The 17,322-nt window shown below is 43.3% G+C and overlaps 1 protein-coding gene across 2 annotated transcripts in view; it reads left to right on the top strand.

Annotated features, from left to right (window-relative positions):
- The first annotated feature begins 1,130 nt into the window (after positions 1–1,130).
- The window catches only part of LBR (lamin B receptor), a 28,278-nt gene continuing 12,086 nt past the window's right edge, over positions 1,131–17,322 (top strand). The window contains exons 1-7 of one of the 2 annotated variants that reach the window (XM_059875341.1): positions 1,131–1,493; positions 5,719–5,897; positions 7,703–7,918; positions 10,442–10,525; positions 11,183–11,375; positions 12,778–12,974; positions 14,809–14,863. In XM_059875341.1, the coding sequence (XP_059731324.1) occupies positions 5,733–5,897; positions 7,703–7,918; positions 10,442–10,525; positions 11,183–11,375; positions 12,778–12,974; positions 14,809–14,863 (910 nt within the window). In that variant the 5' untranslated portion in view covers positions 1,131–1,493; positions 5,719–5,732. 2 annotated transcript variants of the gene reach the window in all.

The raw sequence follows: 17,322 nt of genomic DNA, 5'->3' as shown, positions 1-17,322 counted from the left end.
TGGACAGTGCTTCCAAAATAGAAATTCACTTAAATTTATATAGTAAGTTAGATTAATCTAGTAGTTGGGTTAAAAAAATACTTGGATTAAAACCACACTGCAAAATGGGGAACCTCAGTGGACTGCTTTAAACTCTTGACCTCAGAGGAAGGAAACCAACTAACCAATAATGATAACTTGGAGAGAAAGAAAAAAAAAAGGTTTAGGATCCATAACAGATTCGTCGTCAACAGTGTAATGATTCAGCATTCTGGAGGCCAAGTAAAACTAAAGCTGCGGGGTTGCGGGTGTGCAGGTCAAGTGGTATCTCAGTGTACACCGACAGAATTTTCTGTGCGACACAGCACGTTGGTGAGTATTTTCTACTATATCTCTGCAGGACCTCCCCGTAATGTTGATTCTCCTCCTTACATCAGCAGTCCTAGAAACGATGTGAGCTGTAGGGAACCCATGGACATTCTTTGCCAACCCCCACATCCACCCACTGGCCCCACTGCCCCCACAGCCCCCAAGCTACCGTCCCAGGTCAGTTTCTACCGAGATGCAGCCATTGCCAAGACAAAGGAGTCCCAGGTTGCCTTCGGAGCCACTGCGTCCGGGTTTCCAGAGGTTTTTTTTTTTTTTTTTTTTTTTTTTAACACAGTAAGGAGAGCACTAATAGTGTTTCAGCAAGAAGTACTTTCGGCCTCGGAAAGTTGATCTTTAGTGATCGTTATGCAAATTTATTTTCTTTACAGCTTTTTACGATCTCTTTCGCCAAACTACTTCATACACCAATTTCCCTGCTTTGTATCGCCAGGCAACTGTGGCGCGAGTGCCGGGAGGGAAAGGGTGGGGAAGAGCGAGCGGTCCGTGGGTCTGGCGGCTGAGATAAGGCCGGGGGAAACACAGCCTTCGTAGGCCGAGCTAGGAGCTAATGCTCCGAGATGTGCCACCCGCAGATCTGGTCAGGCAGCTAGGTGGGGCCGGGGGGGCGGACGCGCCACGTCTCGTGACGAATCGACAGCTCTGGGCATGATTCAAAAGGCCGAGGAGCCAATAGGAACCCTGGGAAGGCTGACTAGAGGGGCGGGGCGAGGAAAGGGCGGGGTGGGGGAGGCGCGCGCCCGGGCCGCGGGACCGCGGAGCGCGAGAGCGCGAAAGCGGGCAGTGTCGCGCGCGCGGAACCGCCGCCGGGTTGCTGCTCTGCGACTCTCCCGAAGCCGTTCGTGTTCCCGCAGGATCACTGAGCAGGTGAGCTCCCGAAACCCCGCCCCGCTCCCCGCAGCGCGGTCTCCAAGGGATCTGGGGGAGGCCCGCGGGGAGGGTGCGGCGGATGGACAGGGGTCCCGGGGCGCCTGGCGTGGAGCAGCGGCTTCGCCCTCCCCTCCTCCGGGTCGGTCCGGGCGGCTGCTGGCGAGGCTTGAAGTGCGCCCGGCCCGGCCAGCTGCGGAAATGAAGCTGTGGTTTTAAATTGCCGACGTTTCCCTCCATTTTGGACGCGCCGCGTCGGGGTAAAATGATGTTGGCTGGGGAGGATGTGTGGGTGGGTGATCCACCCCGGTGCCTTTGTCCCCGCCCTGCAGCATCGGCCCTCCCAAGACTGCTCTGAGCGCTTTTTTGACAGATTAGCCGGGTGGCTTGGCGGGCCCAGCTCTTGGGTAGACAGAACAGGCGCGGCAGCCTGGCGGACGGGGAAGTGGGGTTGCCAAGTTGACTTTAATTGTCGGTGGTTGTCACTGGCCTGGAGGGTCGTGACCGTCTCTGGCGACTTCCAAGGCTGGCTGCATGCATTGCATTCCCCCGCCCGGTGTTTCTGCGCACTCAAAAAACGGGTAGTTAGGCAGGTTTGGGTGCTCCTGCTAAAGCTCGATCCTTTTCCCCCCTTCTTTTTAATACATCTTTTTAAGGCTTAAAAAAAAATAAGCGCCTGACTGCAAAGGGCCTGGTTCCAGGCGGTTCACCAAAATAATTACGCGGTCTGATCGGGAATCAGGCTGTTGATACTCAGAATGACCCAGTAGATACATTGGACAGCGCGTGGACGATTCAAGGGTTCAACCCGGAGCAAGTGAACTTGCTTACTTGATGTGTGGAGGAGCCTGCACCCGGCCGGACCCAGCTAGACCCATGCTTCTGGTCCCAGCCCTCAGGGACCTTGCAAATAAGCACGTGCACATCTGTAAAGACACCGTAGTAACTGCCATGGAGGAAAGGATGGGTGTGTGTGCACTAATTTAGATCGAGCGCCAAGTCCAATTTAAGTTTGGTTTCTGAGAGCTGTCTAGAGAGGAGGGGAAAGGGTGAGTAGGAGGGAGTTTATTGCTCCTTCAGTTTTTTATTTTGCTTAGGTCTATAGTGGGGCCATTCTGCCTGTGCAGCCAGGAAGATGGCAGTTTCTTCTGCACCCTGCGGCAGGGGCAGGAGCTAGGCCAGGGGTTCCTGTTTGGGTTTTGCCGGGTAGGCCAGCCTTGGGTGCAGGTGTTGAAGAGGGAAGCTGTGAGACTTCATTTGCACTCCCCTTTCTTTGCCATGTTTAGACTGATTTGGGAAAGTGAAGAAAGATGACCGAAGATGTGATCAGCAGGGAATAGCACATTCTGTTGTGCTGATAAACAGTAACATATTGGAGCCGAAATGTGTAAGGATTCCAGTGCCAACTGACACTGAAGTTAGCAAGCATGTGGCTTAATAGAGAAAAGCCTGAGGGTCCCCATGTTTCCACTGCTAATGGGGGGATGAAGTCATTGTGTTCAGTAAACAGAATCTTTCTTTGCAGACATACTTGGCTAAAACCTCCCTTTTGAGGGAGGCCTATCTTTTGACTTTCTAGGCAATGGCAACCCACTCCAGTACTGTTATCTGGAAAATCCCATGGACGGAGGAGCCTGGCAGGCTGCAGTCCATGGGGTTGCTAAGAGTCTGACACGACTGAGTGACTTCACTTTCACTTTTCACTTTCACGCATTGGAGAAGGAAATGGCAACCCACTCCAGTGTTCTGGAGAATCCCAGGGACGGGGGAGCCTGGTGGGCTGCCATCTATGGGGTCGCACAGAGTCGGACACGACTGAAGCGACTTAGCAGCAGTAGCAGCAGGAGGTGATGGTACGGTGACTGCATAAATGTCCTGGGGCTTTTCTGTCCTACCTGCCTAGTGACTCCTGCAGGGTTAGGATGTGAGGCACTGTGTGATACTCGTGCAGAGTGGAGGTGTACCATCATAATGGTGGTGGTTTCATCTTTTGGAACATTTGTGTATGAGATAGAGGTCTTCTGAGAAGAATGCCGGTTTGTCCCTTTTTTTTTTCCTTTTTCAACCACCATATGAAAGATTGCTTTTCCTAATTCTTTTTCTTTTAAGTGGAGTTTAGAGTTAAGATATCCGTGAGATATCTTAATTTGTTTAACCCCAAATATTTGATTGATAACAGAAAAACCTCTTTGGCATTGACCTATGACCAGTATTGGATAGATACTGTGTATGTGGTATCTGTGCAATAAAATTTCCGAAAGGGACAGAATCTGCTCAAGGGATTTTCGCTAGTGGTAAAGAACCTGCCTGCCAATGCAGGAGACATAAGAGACCTGGGTTTGAGCCCCGGGTCGGGAAGATCCCCTGGAGAAGGGCATGACAACCCACTCCAGTCTTTTTGCCTGGAGAATCCCATGGAGAGAGGCAGGCTATAGTCCATGGGTAGCGCAGAGTCGGACATTACTGAAGTGACTTAGCACACACAGGCAGCCCTTAATTCCTGAGGGACTGGGTTTCAAAAGTTTATAAAGAGTTATTTGAAACTTGAATGACATCTTCATGTAGAAAGATGTAATTGCCTTCTGCCAACCCTGGTCAACTGGCATCAGAGAACTAGTACTGATAACAGAGGTTTGATTTTAAGGGGTCTGAGAGGAAGGAAGGGGCAGAAGAGAAGAGAGAAGCGGGCACATTTCCTTCCTCTGAGTGTTTGGAGGCTTGGAGCCAAATGTTGAAATAGGCAAAACTTGCTGTTGTCACCTTCCTTTTTTGTGCCCCTCCTCCGGGTCCCAAGGTGTCCACCACCTTCTTTTTTTCAAGTTCCCCTCTCGGGACTCAGCCAGGTGGGACTTCATCCTCAGAGCATTTGGGCTCCTTGTCCTTGCTCCCCCCGCCCCCAGCCCAAACCCCTTCATTTCCCCAGTAATGCTATCTCAGGTAGGTGTCTTGTACCTAACATGCAAATGGACTGACATGCTCTAATCACCACCTGTCTTTCTGTTTTCTTTCATCTACCCAGCCAGCTCCTATCTATCTAAACAAGTGAAGCTTGTGAAGTTTGCCTCTCAGATGATTGATTAACAGGGAAGAAAAGTGATGCTTGGGAAAGACTTTTTCTCAGGAGGGGTGTGATAATGTGACTTTCTCCTTTCTTAATTCTGGAGAGTCTTCAAAAGTTCTGAGATGTTGGCATTGTTATGTAATCAGCTCTTGACAGGAGCCGAGTGAGGAATGTCTGTTTGTATGCCCAGAGGATATTTCGGGGATGAAGGTGATGCAAGGAGAGATTCTTCTGTCTTACTGCCTTCTTCAGAGGGTCTAGCTTGTTCAGTTGGTGTTGTGTAGATGTCAGGAGGAGCTGGTTTTGTCCTGTGGAAATGCGAATCTGCTGGTCCATTGAGGGAGAAGCTCTTACTACCTAAAAGCTAGAAGCACCCAGCAATCAGTCCATGTTTGAAAAAAAAGTAGCAAACAGGTCTCATGTAAGTGGCAATTCCTGCAGATTGCTTATGGCTTCTTAGGGTGGTGTTCTTATACCAGGCTTCATGGGCTGTGCTTTGGTTCACTGGAAAAGAAGGCTATGACTGGAGGTTGATGTTTGCTTGTAGGCATTTGAAAAAAAGAGCTAGGATACTGGCCTAGTTATGTGGTTGGCAGAATTACTTGGTATACATTTGAGACTTCAGCTGTAAAACTTGAAAGATTTGTGAAAACCCCAAATTTGCTCTTCATTTTCAATTTGAAGTTATTTTTCTTGCTCTTGGTAGGTTATATAATGTTAATTATATTTGATCTCCTTGCAGTCCAAGGGACTCTCAAGAATCAATTGTTCTATATTTGTCCTATTGATAGTTATTGTTGTTATCCTCTTGTGGTGCCTAATTTATAAATTAAACTTTATCATAGGTACGTATGTGTAGTATCCAAGGGACTATAGTATATCTCCCCATAGTATATATGGGGCTCTGTACTTTCTGGTTTCAGGCATCCACTGGGGATGCCTGGCGGTCTTAGAAAATATCCCTCTCGGATAAGGAGGGAACTACTGTTTATGTAGATTTATAAATCAGAAAATATGTGTACTTTGTGAGATTGTGCCTTGCTAATTAAAGAAGTGTCGTCACTGTAGGTGGGTGGTGTTTTGCATGGTGCAAATCATCTGAGCCTTTCTGTTTTGTCATATTTAATCCTCAGTAACACTGCTGTGTATAGAGTGATTTCCAGTGAAATATGGTGAGGCAGAGAGAAGAACCTCTGTGTCCTGACTCTGCCACTTCACGTTGTGTCTTTCTGTGCCTTGGACAAAACAGTTAACATATTTAAGCTTCAACTGTAAAACAGGAATTGTACACTCTTTCCTCCAGAGGCTTAGCCCGAAAGTCTTGACCAGTTAAACATTTTGGAAAGTTATATTTTAGTGTTTAATGAGAAAAGACAAATGTGTATATGCTTAGACTCTTATTTTTTTTTTTTTAAACTATTCAGACAGATTTTTGAAAATGCCAAGTAGGAAATTTGCCGATGGTGAGGTGGTAAGAGGTCGATGGCCTGGGAGTTCGCTTTATTATGAAGTAGAAATTCTGAGCCATGACAGCAACTCCCAGCTTTACAACGTGAAATACAAAGATGGAACTGAACTTGAATTGAAAGAGAGTGATATCAAGGTAAGCGCTCCTTGGTTTATAGACCATGTTTATAATAATTGGGAAATCCTGGTAGGTGTGGTTTTTAAGCTTAGAGCAGTGAGGTCTGGCTCTCACACTCCTGCTTTGGGTCATATCCTAATTTTGGCTCTGGAAGTGTATGAATGAGGCACAGTGCTGTGTTCCTCAGAAGCTCCCAGTCTGCTGAAGTCAGACACTTAGATCACACTCTCTCTGGTTTAATGCACTCTGCCATTCTGTGACAGCTTGTCATGGGTGGTACTGGAGCATAACAAGAATAGGGAAGGGCTTGGGGTTTTGGGGCAGGCTTTCAGAGCTGAGTGCTGAAGACAGATCGAGAAACTCAGGTGATGGGGCCAGGGGCTTCCACTGTGGGTTGTGTGCCAAAGGCTTGGGTGGGGGTGGACACAGACAACCAGTGCTGAAAGGGTGTGGTGGACAAGGGCCAGAGGAGGGTTAAGAAGGAACCAGAACCGGAGGGGTTTGGGCTTCATCCTAAACACTGAGATTTAATCAGGAGAGTGACATTCATTAGATTTGAGCCCAGGGCTTCTCAACTTATCTGGAGGACCTGAGCTTGAAAATATCTGATCCATGGTATATAAGTACTTATTAATATATCATAATTACTAGGCAATTGAAAAAAAAAAGTACAAAATAAAAGTCCTGACTTTTAATTCTCAGATTCAATAGACATAAATTGACTTGGCCAAAATGCTATAAAAATTTCTACTCATTTCTTCTCAATTTCATTCCTTGTCTCAGATCAGTAACCCATCTCGAGCCCACAGCCTATGGACCACAGTTCAAGTGCTGTAGACCAGGGGTCTGTGACAGTTTTGAGTAAAAGGACAGGTTGCAGATGTCTGAGGCACTGTGGGATGTATAGTTCATGCAGCGTGAGAGGAGGTCTGGGCATGGCAGTGTCTCAATGAGATTTTATTCACAGACATTGAACTTTGAATTTCAGATAATCATGTGCCACCAAGTTTCATTCTTCTTTTGAGTTTATTTGCAGTCATTTAAGAACTGTAAAGCCATTCTTAGCTCTGGGACCACACAAAGTGGGTGGGAAGGATTTGGACTGGGGGGTAGTTTGCCTTCCTTGAGGCCTAGATCCCTGGAAACATTTGGAGTAGGTTAGGGCAGGGTAAAATATTACTAAGTAACCCAGTCTTGGACTTTTTAAAAAAATCTGACTGTTTTATTTGGAGTGAAACGGTGGGACTGATTTTCTTGTTATTTTTTGTGTGCTCTTTACTTTTGTCCCATCATCTGTCTTTTTTTCTTTAAAGATTTTCTTTTCTTTTTTTTGATGTGGACCATTTTTAAAAGTCTTTATTGAATTTGTTAACATATTGCTTCTGTTTATGTTATGGTTTTTTGGCCGCAAGTCATGTGGGATCTTAATTCCCCGACCAGGGATCGAGACCTCCTGAATCAGGAAGGGCGAAGTCTGAACCACTGGACTGCCAGGGAAGTTCCCATCTCAGTCTGAGTCAATGTTATTGTATCTCTTGTATATGTTATTGGGACAATATATAGCTACTTGATTTAGAATAGGCATTTCCTGGCAGTACCATCAAAGGAGAGTTAGGAGTGGAAAGGGTGCCTTGGCCTCAGGAGAGACGGGCCATTGCCGCAGTTGTCACTGGCCTCATTGGATGGATGCTCTGCTCCCATGAGCTCCTGAAGTGACTTTAGAAGCACTGATGCCAATCACCGCCATTGCTCCCTTCTTGCAGCGTGGGTCTGCATGTGTTTTGACTTAAACGCTGAAGCTCTGCCTTCTCCTCCCTCTCTAGCCTTTAACCTCCTTCAGGCAAAGGAAAAGTGGCTCGACTTCTAGTTCTCCCTCCAGACGCCGGGGGAGCCGCTCGAGGTCTCGCTCCCGGTCCCCTGGCCGGCTCCCAAAAGGTTCCCGCCGATCCGCCTCAGCATCGTACCAGGCTGACCTGAAGGAAGCAAGGAAGGAAGCCAGGAAAGACATGTTGGAAGTTAAACTGACTCCGCTGGTGCTGGTGCGTGTATTTGGGAGCCCTCCAGTCTCAGATAGCGTTTAGTCTGCCCAGATCACGTCTCCCCCTTTATGTGTCCGCATGTGATCTGCAGTTAATAATATTAAAATGTCAGGGAAACATCAAATCTAAGGTGGTGAGTTGGAAAGGTTACGTTAGAAAATGAATGTTTGGAAGAATAGAAGGTATAATGCTTTTAAGTGCCGTGAAAAAGAATGTTTTTAAGTTTCGAGTGTTACTTAATATTGTGGTTTTAAAAGAAAAAAAGCAGTGTTTAAATTTTAAATAGATGCAAATTATAGATTTAACTAAGTTTTTATCGTAAATAAAAGTTCATGTAGAAAATAATGAGACAAAGAAATTTAAAAAATTAAAAGAAAAGAATGAGATGAGACATAATATATGGTATAAAAACATTCTTGCTTAGTATCACTGTACTTAATTACCTTCTGTACTCAAAGATGACACTTTTAATTGAATTACTTTCACAGTTCAAGGTTGGAAATATTAGGGTATGCAGAACCTGTAGGACCTTGCACAATGAATAATTTGGATCATAGACCAAATCAAAATTATAAATAAACAGAATTGAATAAATGTCATTGTTTACTCTCTTCACTTAATGTTACCTCTTTCCTGGATAAAATGCACACAGATTTTTAATAACCTTAAAAAACTGGATTATTACATAGTGTTTTGTAGTCAGATTTAAAAATTTTGAGATATTTGGAATAACCGTCTATTATATTTTCCTACCTCACTTTTGTTGTTGAATAGTATTGTTTGGATTTACTACAAATTGTATGGAGGTAACGTAATTGTTAGCACCCTTGTTGATAGGCATTTAGCTTTTTTCTTTCTAAATTTTAATTATTATAAACAAATATTCTTACACATCTGATATATCCTTAGGATAAAATCTTATAAGTGGAACTGCTCTGTCAGATGGATAGAGTAGATTTGAGGCTTTTACTGCATATTGCCAAATTGTTTCAAGAAGGTTTATTACCAGTTCAGGTAGGGTATGAATGACTATTTTCTCATTCTGAGTATAATAGTTATTAGTTGTTTTTTTTTTTTCACCAATATGATCATCAGAGATTTTCAACTCACTGTTTTAAATTGCATTTTGATGATTATTAGTGAGTTTGAACCTTGTCAGTGGCTCTCTTTACTAGTCAGATGACTCGGGGTAAGGAACAAATGTTGTATGCTTTCTGTCACATGTCATTTTTAGCTTTTAATGACCACTATATTTTTTACAGTGTAACTTCCTTACAGTCCTGGTGACCCAAGAGCTACAGACTAGCTTTGCTCTTCACCAGTTGAGCCCTGGGCTCACCACGGACTCATTGCTGAGTTGAGGATGGTGTGATGTGCATGAAAGACTGTACTTAGACTGCACGTAGCTTTGACATCATGTCATCCTCGTTCTTTTGGACTCCTGATTGCACTATTTGCATTACTTTGCTTCAGCGTGGATACCCTATCAATTTGCCGTCATTATAGTTTAGGGTCAGTTGACTGGCTAAGTTACGGGATTACACTTGTGGTTGCTGTGGGTCACATGCTGGACATTTGCAAAACCACTGCTAAGTGGCTCGTTGGCACTTTGATAAACTTAAGTATATGTTGAATGCTGTCACTGCTCAGTTAGACCTTGATTTGAGCTAGAACTTGGTCCTCTATTAATGTTGTCTTCTGATAGCTAGCCCCTCAAAAGATATATTTATCTTTTTAATTTGTTTTCCTCCTATTGCTTTATTAGCAGTATAATCTGTCTGTGACTTTAAAGAAGCAAAGTTACAGATTTCAGCCACACATTGCCTGAAAAATGTTTTGTAAATTTAAGTCCTTCCTTTTGTACCATCAATAAGAAATTCCCTCCACTGCTTAAAGAGAATGGCATTCAAGGAAAGAGACTGAGTTGAGAAAAGAGAATTAGGGAGAGAAAGTGAAGTGAAAGTGAAGTCGTTCAGTCTTGTCTGACTCTTTGCAACCCGTGGGCTGTAGCCCACCAAGCTCCTCCGTCCATGGGATTCTCCAGGCAAGAATACTGGAGTGGGTTGGGAGAGAAAATGTAAGGTTAAATAAAAATGAGGTAGATGAAATTGAGAAAATAGGCAGTTCACAGATTACTAGTAGTACTCTGAAAGTACCCACTATTTCTTCATTTCCTATTATTTAGAGCATCTTTTATTGAATAGTGAAATTACAAGATTTAGTCTAATTTTGTTTAAAAGACGAAACATGTTATGAAAAACGTTATATTACAGAAAAATCCAAATGAACTCTTTGGCCAACGCAATAGAAACCTCTGAGAGCCAATCTTTTGAAGATTGGGAAATTCTAGTCAGTTCTATTCCATCTCATTTTTAGCAAAAATAGGCTGAAATAGGCTGAGTTCAGACTGTGAAAATCTTTGGTTTTATTGCTGGGTTTCACAACACTGAATTTTTGCCATCATGTTCCCTTTTACTAAATTGCCATTCTTATGGTTAAAATGTTTTAATTTCTTCAACTTAGAAGCCATTTGGAAACAGCATCAACAGATACAATGGGGAGCCCGAGCTCATCGAGAGGAATGACATGCCTCACAAACACACACAGGTATGACGTGGCTCATCCCTCCTCTTGGGCCATCTTTTTCTTAAAGTGACTTTCTCTAAAGAAGCACATTGAAAACCATCATTTTCCTTAGAATCTTTTCTAAAATTCTGTCCTTGAATTAAGACTGAACATAGAGGATGTCATACTGAGTGAAGTCAGAGAAGGAGAAGTATCGTATGACATCCCTTATGTGTGGGATCTAAAAAGAAATGACACAACTGAGCTGAATTACAAAACAGAAAGGGACTCGCAGACTTAGAGAATGAACTTGTGGTTGTTGGGGGGACAGGATAGTTGTGAAGTTTGGGGTGGTCAGGTATACCCTATATTTAAAATGGTCAACAAACAAGGACCTGCCATATAGCACATGGATCTCTGCTCAGGGTTATGTGGCAGCCTGGATGGGAGGGGAGTTTGGGGGAGAATGGATATGTGTATATGATGCATGGCTGAGTCCCTTCACTGTTCACCTGAAACGATCACAGCATTGTTAATCGTCTGTGCCCCAACACAAAATAAAAAGTTAAAAAAAAAAAAGTGTAATTTAACAAATTTATTAGTTTATATGGCTATATTAAGATACTGAATTAGTTAATGTGGTAGCATTCATGATACTTATTGACTTTAGATACTTAATACTTTTTATTTTTTAAATAGGAAAAATTCCACTTGTCACAAGAGAGTAGTTATATACCTACACAGTATAGCCTTCGTGCGAGAAGAGAAGAGATCAAATTAAAAGAAGTAGAGTCGAAGGAAGAAATAGTTGTCACAAAAAGACCTGCATTGTTGAGAACCTCTGAAGTGACAGCCACACAGTCAAAGGACTTGGAGTTCGGAGGAGTGCCTGGTAGGCATCAGAATCAGCCTGGGGAGGGCAGGAAGGGTGGGCGAGTGGTCATTGCTGTAAAGTGAGCAGAAAAGGCCTTTCTCTGATGAAATCTGCGGGCAGCCAGGGAGTGAGCCTGGCAGGAGCCTGGAAAGAATTTTCAGTGAGGAGGAACAACAGGTACGAAGGCCTGAGTGGGAGTATTTGGGAGGGTTATCATAGAGGAGAAAGGGTGCCCTTGTGGCTGTATGTAAAACTCTTAGCGATCTTTTCATAGGTTTTTGAGCAAAGAAGTGTAAAGTGACGAAGGGAAGGTTGGTATGATAGTTGTATGTAGGAAGGACAGTGAACGATTGGTGATTGGGAAATCTGCTAATAATCAGACCATGGTGCCAGGGCCTTGCTTGGCAGTAACACTGGGAATAAGCTGCATGCTTCCAGTGGGGTCATGGTGTCTACCTTACCTGCTAGACGGGTTGCCTTTGAGGGTCAAAGATCTGAAGCATTCAGAGACGGAGTTATTAAGTGGGTGGAGTTGGTGAGGTTTTATGAGGTTATACCAAGAAAGGACTTCTTGGTGTCAAGTGGTTCAAAATTCTGCATGGCTTAACTGCTGTGTATTTTATAAGTTGTAACTCTAGGCGGTGTCCAACATTGCTTAACAGTCTGTGCACATGCTACATAAATGTGATACTGTTTTGTTTTTTTTTTTAAATAATTTTACTTATTTATTTTTGGCCCACTGGTCTTCATCACCGTGCGGACTTTTCTCTGGTTGTGGTGGGCAGGGGCAGCTCTTGGTTGCCGTGCTTGGGTTTCTCACTGCGGTGGCTTCTCTTGCTGCGGAGCACGGGCTCGAGGGGCATGGACTTCGGTAGTTGCAGCTCCAGGGCTTTAGGGCACAGGCTCTAGTCCTGCGGCATGTGGGCTCTTCCCAGATCAGGGACTGAACCCACGTCCCCTGCACTGACAGGCGGATTCTTTGCCGCTGAGCCATGAAGGAAGCCCTGAATGTGATACTGTTTTAATTATTAGAAACTTAGGGATATAAAGTTTCTGTTTTTTAAAGATTAGACCAATAGATAGTTTTTAGATGTTCAGTCTTCAGATTGCTGGAATCTCAACATATCTACTCCCATTGTGGTTGGATTTTGAATGTTTTAGAGGTTGGTTTCTGAGGTGGAATCTAGCTCTTCAGTTCTGGATGTGTGCTGTTTTTTTACTACTTTTATGCCTGTGGTTGCTTTCCCAGAAGATGTAACAGGTGGACATGCGGACTATCTCATGGAGCATTAGACGTTGGTTTCAAACAGCTAGCCAGACTTGAGTTCTGACCTTCACTAGAAACTCAAGTGATTCTTGAAAAAGAATAAACTAGCCTGGATTGAAATAAGAGCCTTGAATGCTCACTGATTATTTACAGGTGTTTTTCTCATCATGCTTGGCCTGCCGGCCTTCCTCTTCCTGTTGCTGTTGATGTGTAAGCAGAAAGAGCCCAGTCTTCTGAATTTCCCGCCTCCTCTGCCAGCTTTGGGTGACTTATGGGAAACCAGAGTCTTTGGGGCCTACCTGCTCTGGTTTCTCCTTCAGGCTCTGTTCCACTTACTGCCGATTGGAAAGGTAAGGTTGTGTTGGTGGGGCGCAGTGCAGTGAGGTGGTCTTCCTTCCATTCCCATGTTTATGTGAAGATATTGATAGTAGTTTTAAGGTTAAAAGCTGTCCATGGTCACGACCACCCAAGCTTAGAAATTTTCGTTTGTTAAACCTTTACTCTTTGTGTTCTGTAACACTTGCTTATCAAGTAGAACTTTAAGAATCTGATTAAGGGTTCTTGTGTAACTTTCCAAACCAAGTAGAAAAGAATAAGCTGTTTTGCAAAATAGCCCGAATAATAGCAGAGGTTTCTGGGGAAGAAAAAAGTTTCCTCATATGTCATTTCAGGTGCAGAATTTTAAATTATCAGCTGATAGGGTACTGAGCTCAATGGACTTTAGTCCACTTCTTTTACTTTTTAAAATATGATAAGTTTTTAAATTTTCATCTCAGAAATTTGTTGTTTGGACCGTTGATCTCATGCAGTGTCTTTAAAACTTGTCCTCATTGCTGAGTATAGTTGTTTGTTTGTTTTTTTTCAGTAGAATCCTCTACTTGGATATATTTAAAGGAACATGAGATTCCTTAATGAATAAATAATTCATTTAAAGATCTTATTCTTAGGGCTTTGCAGGTTTGCCACTGTCTGTAGACGAAGGATCAGTTTTATTGGGAATGGAGAATGCCAGTGATAGGAGGCTAGAGCTGCAAACTTTAAATACTTTGGGACCTCACCATGACAGTGGCCTTAGAGAGGATTCTTGTGATGTGAATTTTCAGGTATTCTTGTGATGTGAATTTTCAGGTATTTTTGTAATAAGACTCTACAGTAAAAACCACAAGTTCAGATAAACTTAAGTAAAGTTAGGTCAACTAGATAATATTTATTGAGAAAAGCAGTTTTGATGGGGTTTATATATATTTACTTATATATATATATGTATTTCACAGACTAAAACCAAACACAGGAGTTGTTAGATACCTTTAATAGATAAGAATCATTTGAAATTAGCCTGTGGTTTTGCTAATCCTGTGATCTCAAACAGACATTACATTTCTACTGGGTTCCCTTTCACAGATAATGAAAGAGTATAGTAGTTTGGCCGAAGACAGATGATACCATATTAGTATAATTTATAATGGATTTCGCTGTTTCTGAATATTGGGGAGTAAAATTTAGTTGCCATTGGGCATGTGAACTTTTTAACTCATCCCATTCACATGTGTTTCTGGAGTACCTTTTAATGGGGATGCCGTGGGTGATCCACATGAAGAGATACAATGGTCCAGTGAACATACTCACTGTCTCTTATTGGAGATAAAAGAATCACATGAAATGATTGAATAACTGGGTGAGCATATATTTATAAATAGCAGAGCAAGAAAGTATATGAGTTCCTGCCATCAACTGTATGGGCCATAGTGAACTGGGTGAGTGGGGTTGAACCTGATTGAAAGGACTGCACAAGTGTGGGGTGCTGGAGTTGTTCTCCACTTTGTAAGCAGTGGGGAGTCATTGAAGGATTTTGAACTAGAGATCAACTAGATGTACAGGTTTTTGAAAACACATCTAGTCTTGTGGTGGGACATGGGATGGTTGGGGGAGGGTGGCTGTTGCAATAGTCTGAGTACACAGAGAAGTCACTACTAGATTTGTATTTGAGATAAACTGAAGGTGGAATTACTTCACCAAAGGGCATGCTGCAAAGATTTTTGAAACTTGTTACTAAACTTTCCTACCAAAAGACAATCCTCCTTGTTGGGCATATTGAAATTTAGGTGATTTTACAAGACACACACACACACACGGTAAAGTGATGTGCTTTATAAATTTTTTAATTAAAAAAACTTTTCTTTTAAGGTTGTAGAAGGAACACCTCTTACTGATGGAAGAAGACTCAAGTACAGATTAAATGGTAATTTTTTTTTTTTAAGACTCAAATTGATGACTTGATAGCACAGACTTTTGGGTGTTGTACTCTTAAACTATCAAAGCTGATTGCACCAGAGCAGTAAAAAGTTAATTATTTCTTAGTAGTCTAAAGGGCATGCAAATAAACTGCTCACACCTGCAGCCAATATGTAAAAATTATGCTGTTTAGAGTAACAAGCCCCTCAGTCACTCTTTTCCTCTCTCCAGTTTTATTCTCTTTTTATTTACTTATTAATTTATTTTTGGCTATGGTGGGTCTTTGTTACTGCCCGCAGGCTTTCTCTAGTCGCAGTGAGCAGGGGCTACTCTGTTTGCGGTGCACAGGCTTCTCACTGCAGTGGCTTCTCTTGTTTGGAGCACAGGCTCTAGGTGCGTGGACTTCAATAGTTGTTGTAATGAGTGAACTCAGTAGTTGCGGATCCCAGGCTCTAGGCATGCAGGCTCAGAAGTCATGGTGTATGGGCTTAGTTGTACTGTGGCACGTGGGGTCTTCCTGGACCAGGAATCAAACTGGTGGTGTCCCTTGCATTACAGGTTGGATTCTTAACCCCTGGACCACCAGGGAAGCCCCAGTTTTATTTTCTTAATAGCATTTATCATTCACTGAAGCAGTTTTGCATAAACATTTTATCATCCTGAGTCATCTCCAGGAAGTGAAGTCCTACACTGATGTGGGCTTCCTGGCCACTCCTGCTCTTGGGAGTTCTTGCCCATTTGTTCCGGCCGCTGGCCTGTGGGCCATCTCTAGGCTATATTCTCAGTGCTTTTGCCTGGAAAACTTTCCCCCAGTGTCAGCTGCCTCATCTCTGATGTCTCTCTGCTCAGAGAAGCCCTCAGGTCCCTTTCTTTCCTTTACCCTGCCTTATTTTCCTCTATGATAGGCCTTCCAGACATCAGTGTGCTTGTCTGTTCACGGGGGTCTCCCCATGAGAAGGCGGCCTGTGGGCTGGGATTTGGCTGTGTCTTTGTGGTATCCTCCTCATCAGCAGAGTGACTAGCCTGTAGAAGGCGCTCATTAGGGGGAGCTCTGAGTGGATGGAGTGGAAGTCTCACTGAACGTCTCAACAAGAGGGCCCTGTCCCTCTTGATCCAGCCCCTCCTGTGGTAGGAGTGTGTGCTGAGGAAGAGGATCAGCCCACCTTTGCCATGTAAAGACTGATGAAGTTTCATTAACTTAAGAAATAAACGTATATATAGTGTGCTGCACTGTGCTTAGTCACTCACTGGGTCTGACTCTTTGCAATCCCATGGACAGTAGCCCACCAGGCTCCTCTGTCCTTGGGGATTCTTCAGGCAAGAATACTGGAGTGGGTTGCCGTGCCCTCCTCCAGGCATATATATAGTGTAGTTATCCTTAAATGATTTTCCATTGTAACTAGACTGAGTAGACTGTTTTCCTTCCCTTGGGAATTATTATTATCATTTTTAATTCTTGGACGGTTTTAATCCTGTCGCTTCTCACCTGTCTGACTGCGGATGCTTTTTTCAGTGGCTCACCTAGCATCCACTGTATCTGAAATCCCTCTGCTGGGCTTCAGAGGGGAAGCCAGAGATACTCAAGATGCCTCTTGTGCCAGGTGTGTAAAGCATCGAGCCTAGCTCAGCACCTGACCCATGGTGGTTGCATAACACTTGTCTGCTGCTACTGTCAGATATTTTGCTTACTTTGACTGGATTCCTTGCTTCTGGAACCAGCTTTAGAATCTGTCCTATGCCTTGTTTCCCCAGTGAGGCTGAATCTGGGGAGGGATGGGGTGGTGTTCACTTCTTGCCATCAGGTCTGTCACTATCTGTGTTTTGTGGGCTTCTCTCTAGGTGCCCATTTACTTCTGAGTGCTCTTCTTTTCTGTTTTTGCTTCCCTTTGAAGGCGCAGCTCCTCCCAGGCTGAGCACAGTAGCCTTGGGCTTGGAGCTGGCAGTGGCTGGACCAGTTTTGCTTGATCCTTCTTTTTAAAATTACCTCATCTGATTACTCTCACGCTAGCATTATAAGATTTTACCATTATAAACTAAGGAGAGTCCTAAGATGTTTTGAATAATTTAATCCACATAGGCGAGAGAGCAAGAGCAAGAAACTGCTTCATCTACCATTCTTTTTCTTTAATATTCATAAATTTTATGAGCATTAAATGAGTGTTTTACAAAGTTACTCTTTAGAGTAAATATGATATGTGGAAAACATGGATTTAAATAGTTAATTAGAGATGACAGTTTTACTTTACAAAAACTTTGGTTTCAGAATTCTTTTTTTTTTTAATTAAAAAAAATGTGTTTTAATTGGAGGATAATTGCTTTCCAGTATCGTGATGGTTTTTGCCGTACATCAACATGAATTGGCCATAGGCACCCATGTGTCCCCTTCCTCCTAAACTCTCCTCCCACCCCCCTTTCAGAATTCTTATAATATCTACCTCTTTTCTGTGTTAGACTGTTTTTATCCAA

Source organism: Bos taurus, chromosome 16 (genome assembly GCF_002263795.3).
Source record: "Bos taurus isolate L1 Dominette 01449 registration number 42190680 breed Hereford chromosome 16, ARS-UCD2.0, whole genome shotgun sequence".
Lineage (NCBI taxonomy): Eukaryota > Metazoa > Chordata > Mammalia > Artiodactyla > Bovidae > Bos > Bos taurus.
This window is presented reverse-complemented; position numbering and strand designations above follow the sequence as displayed.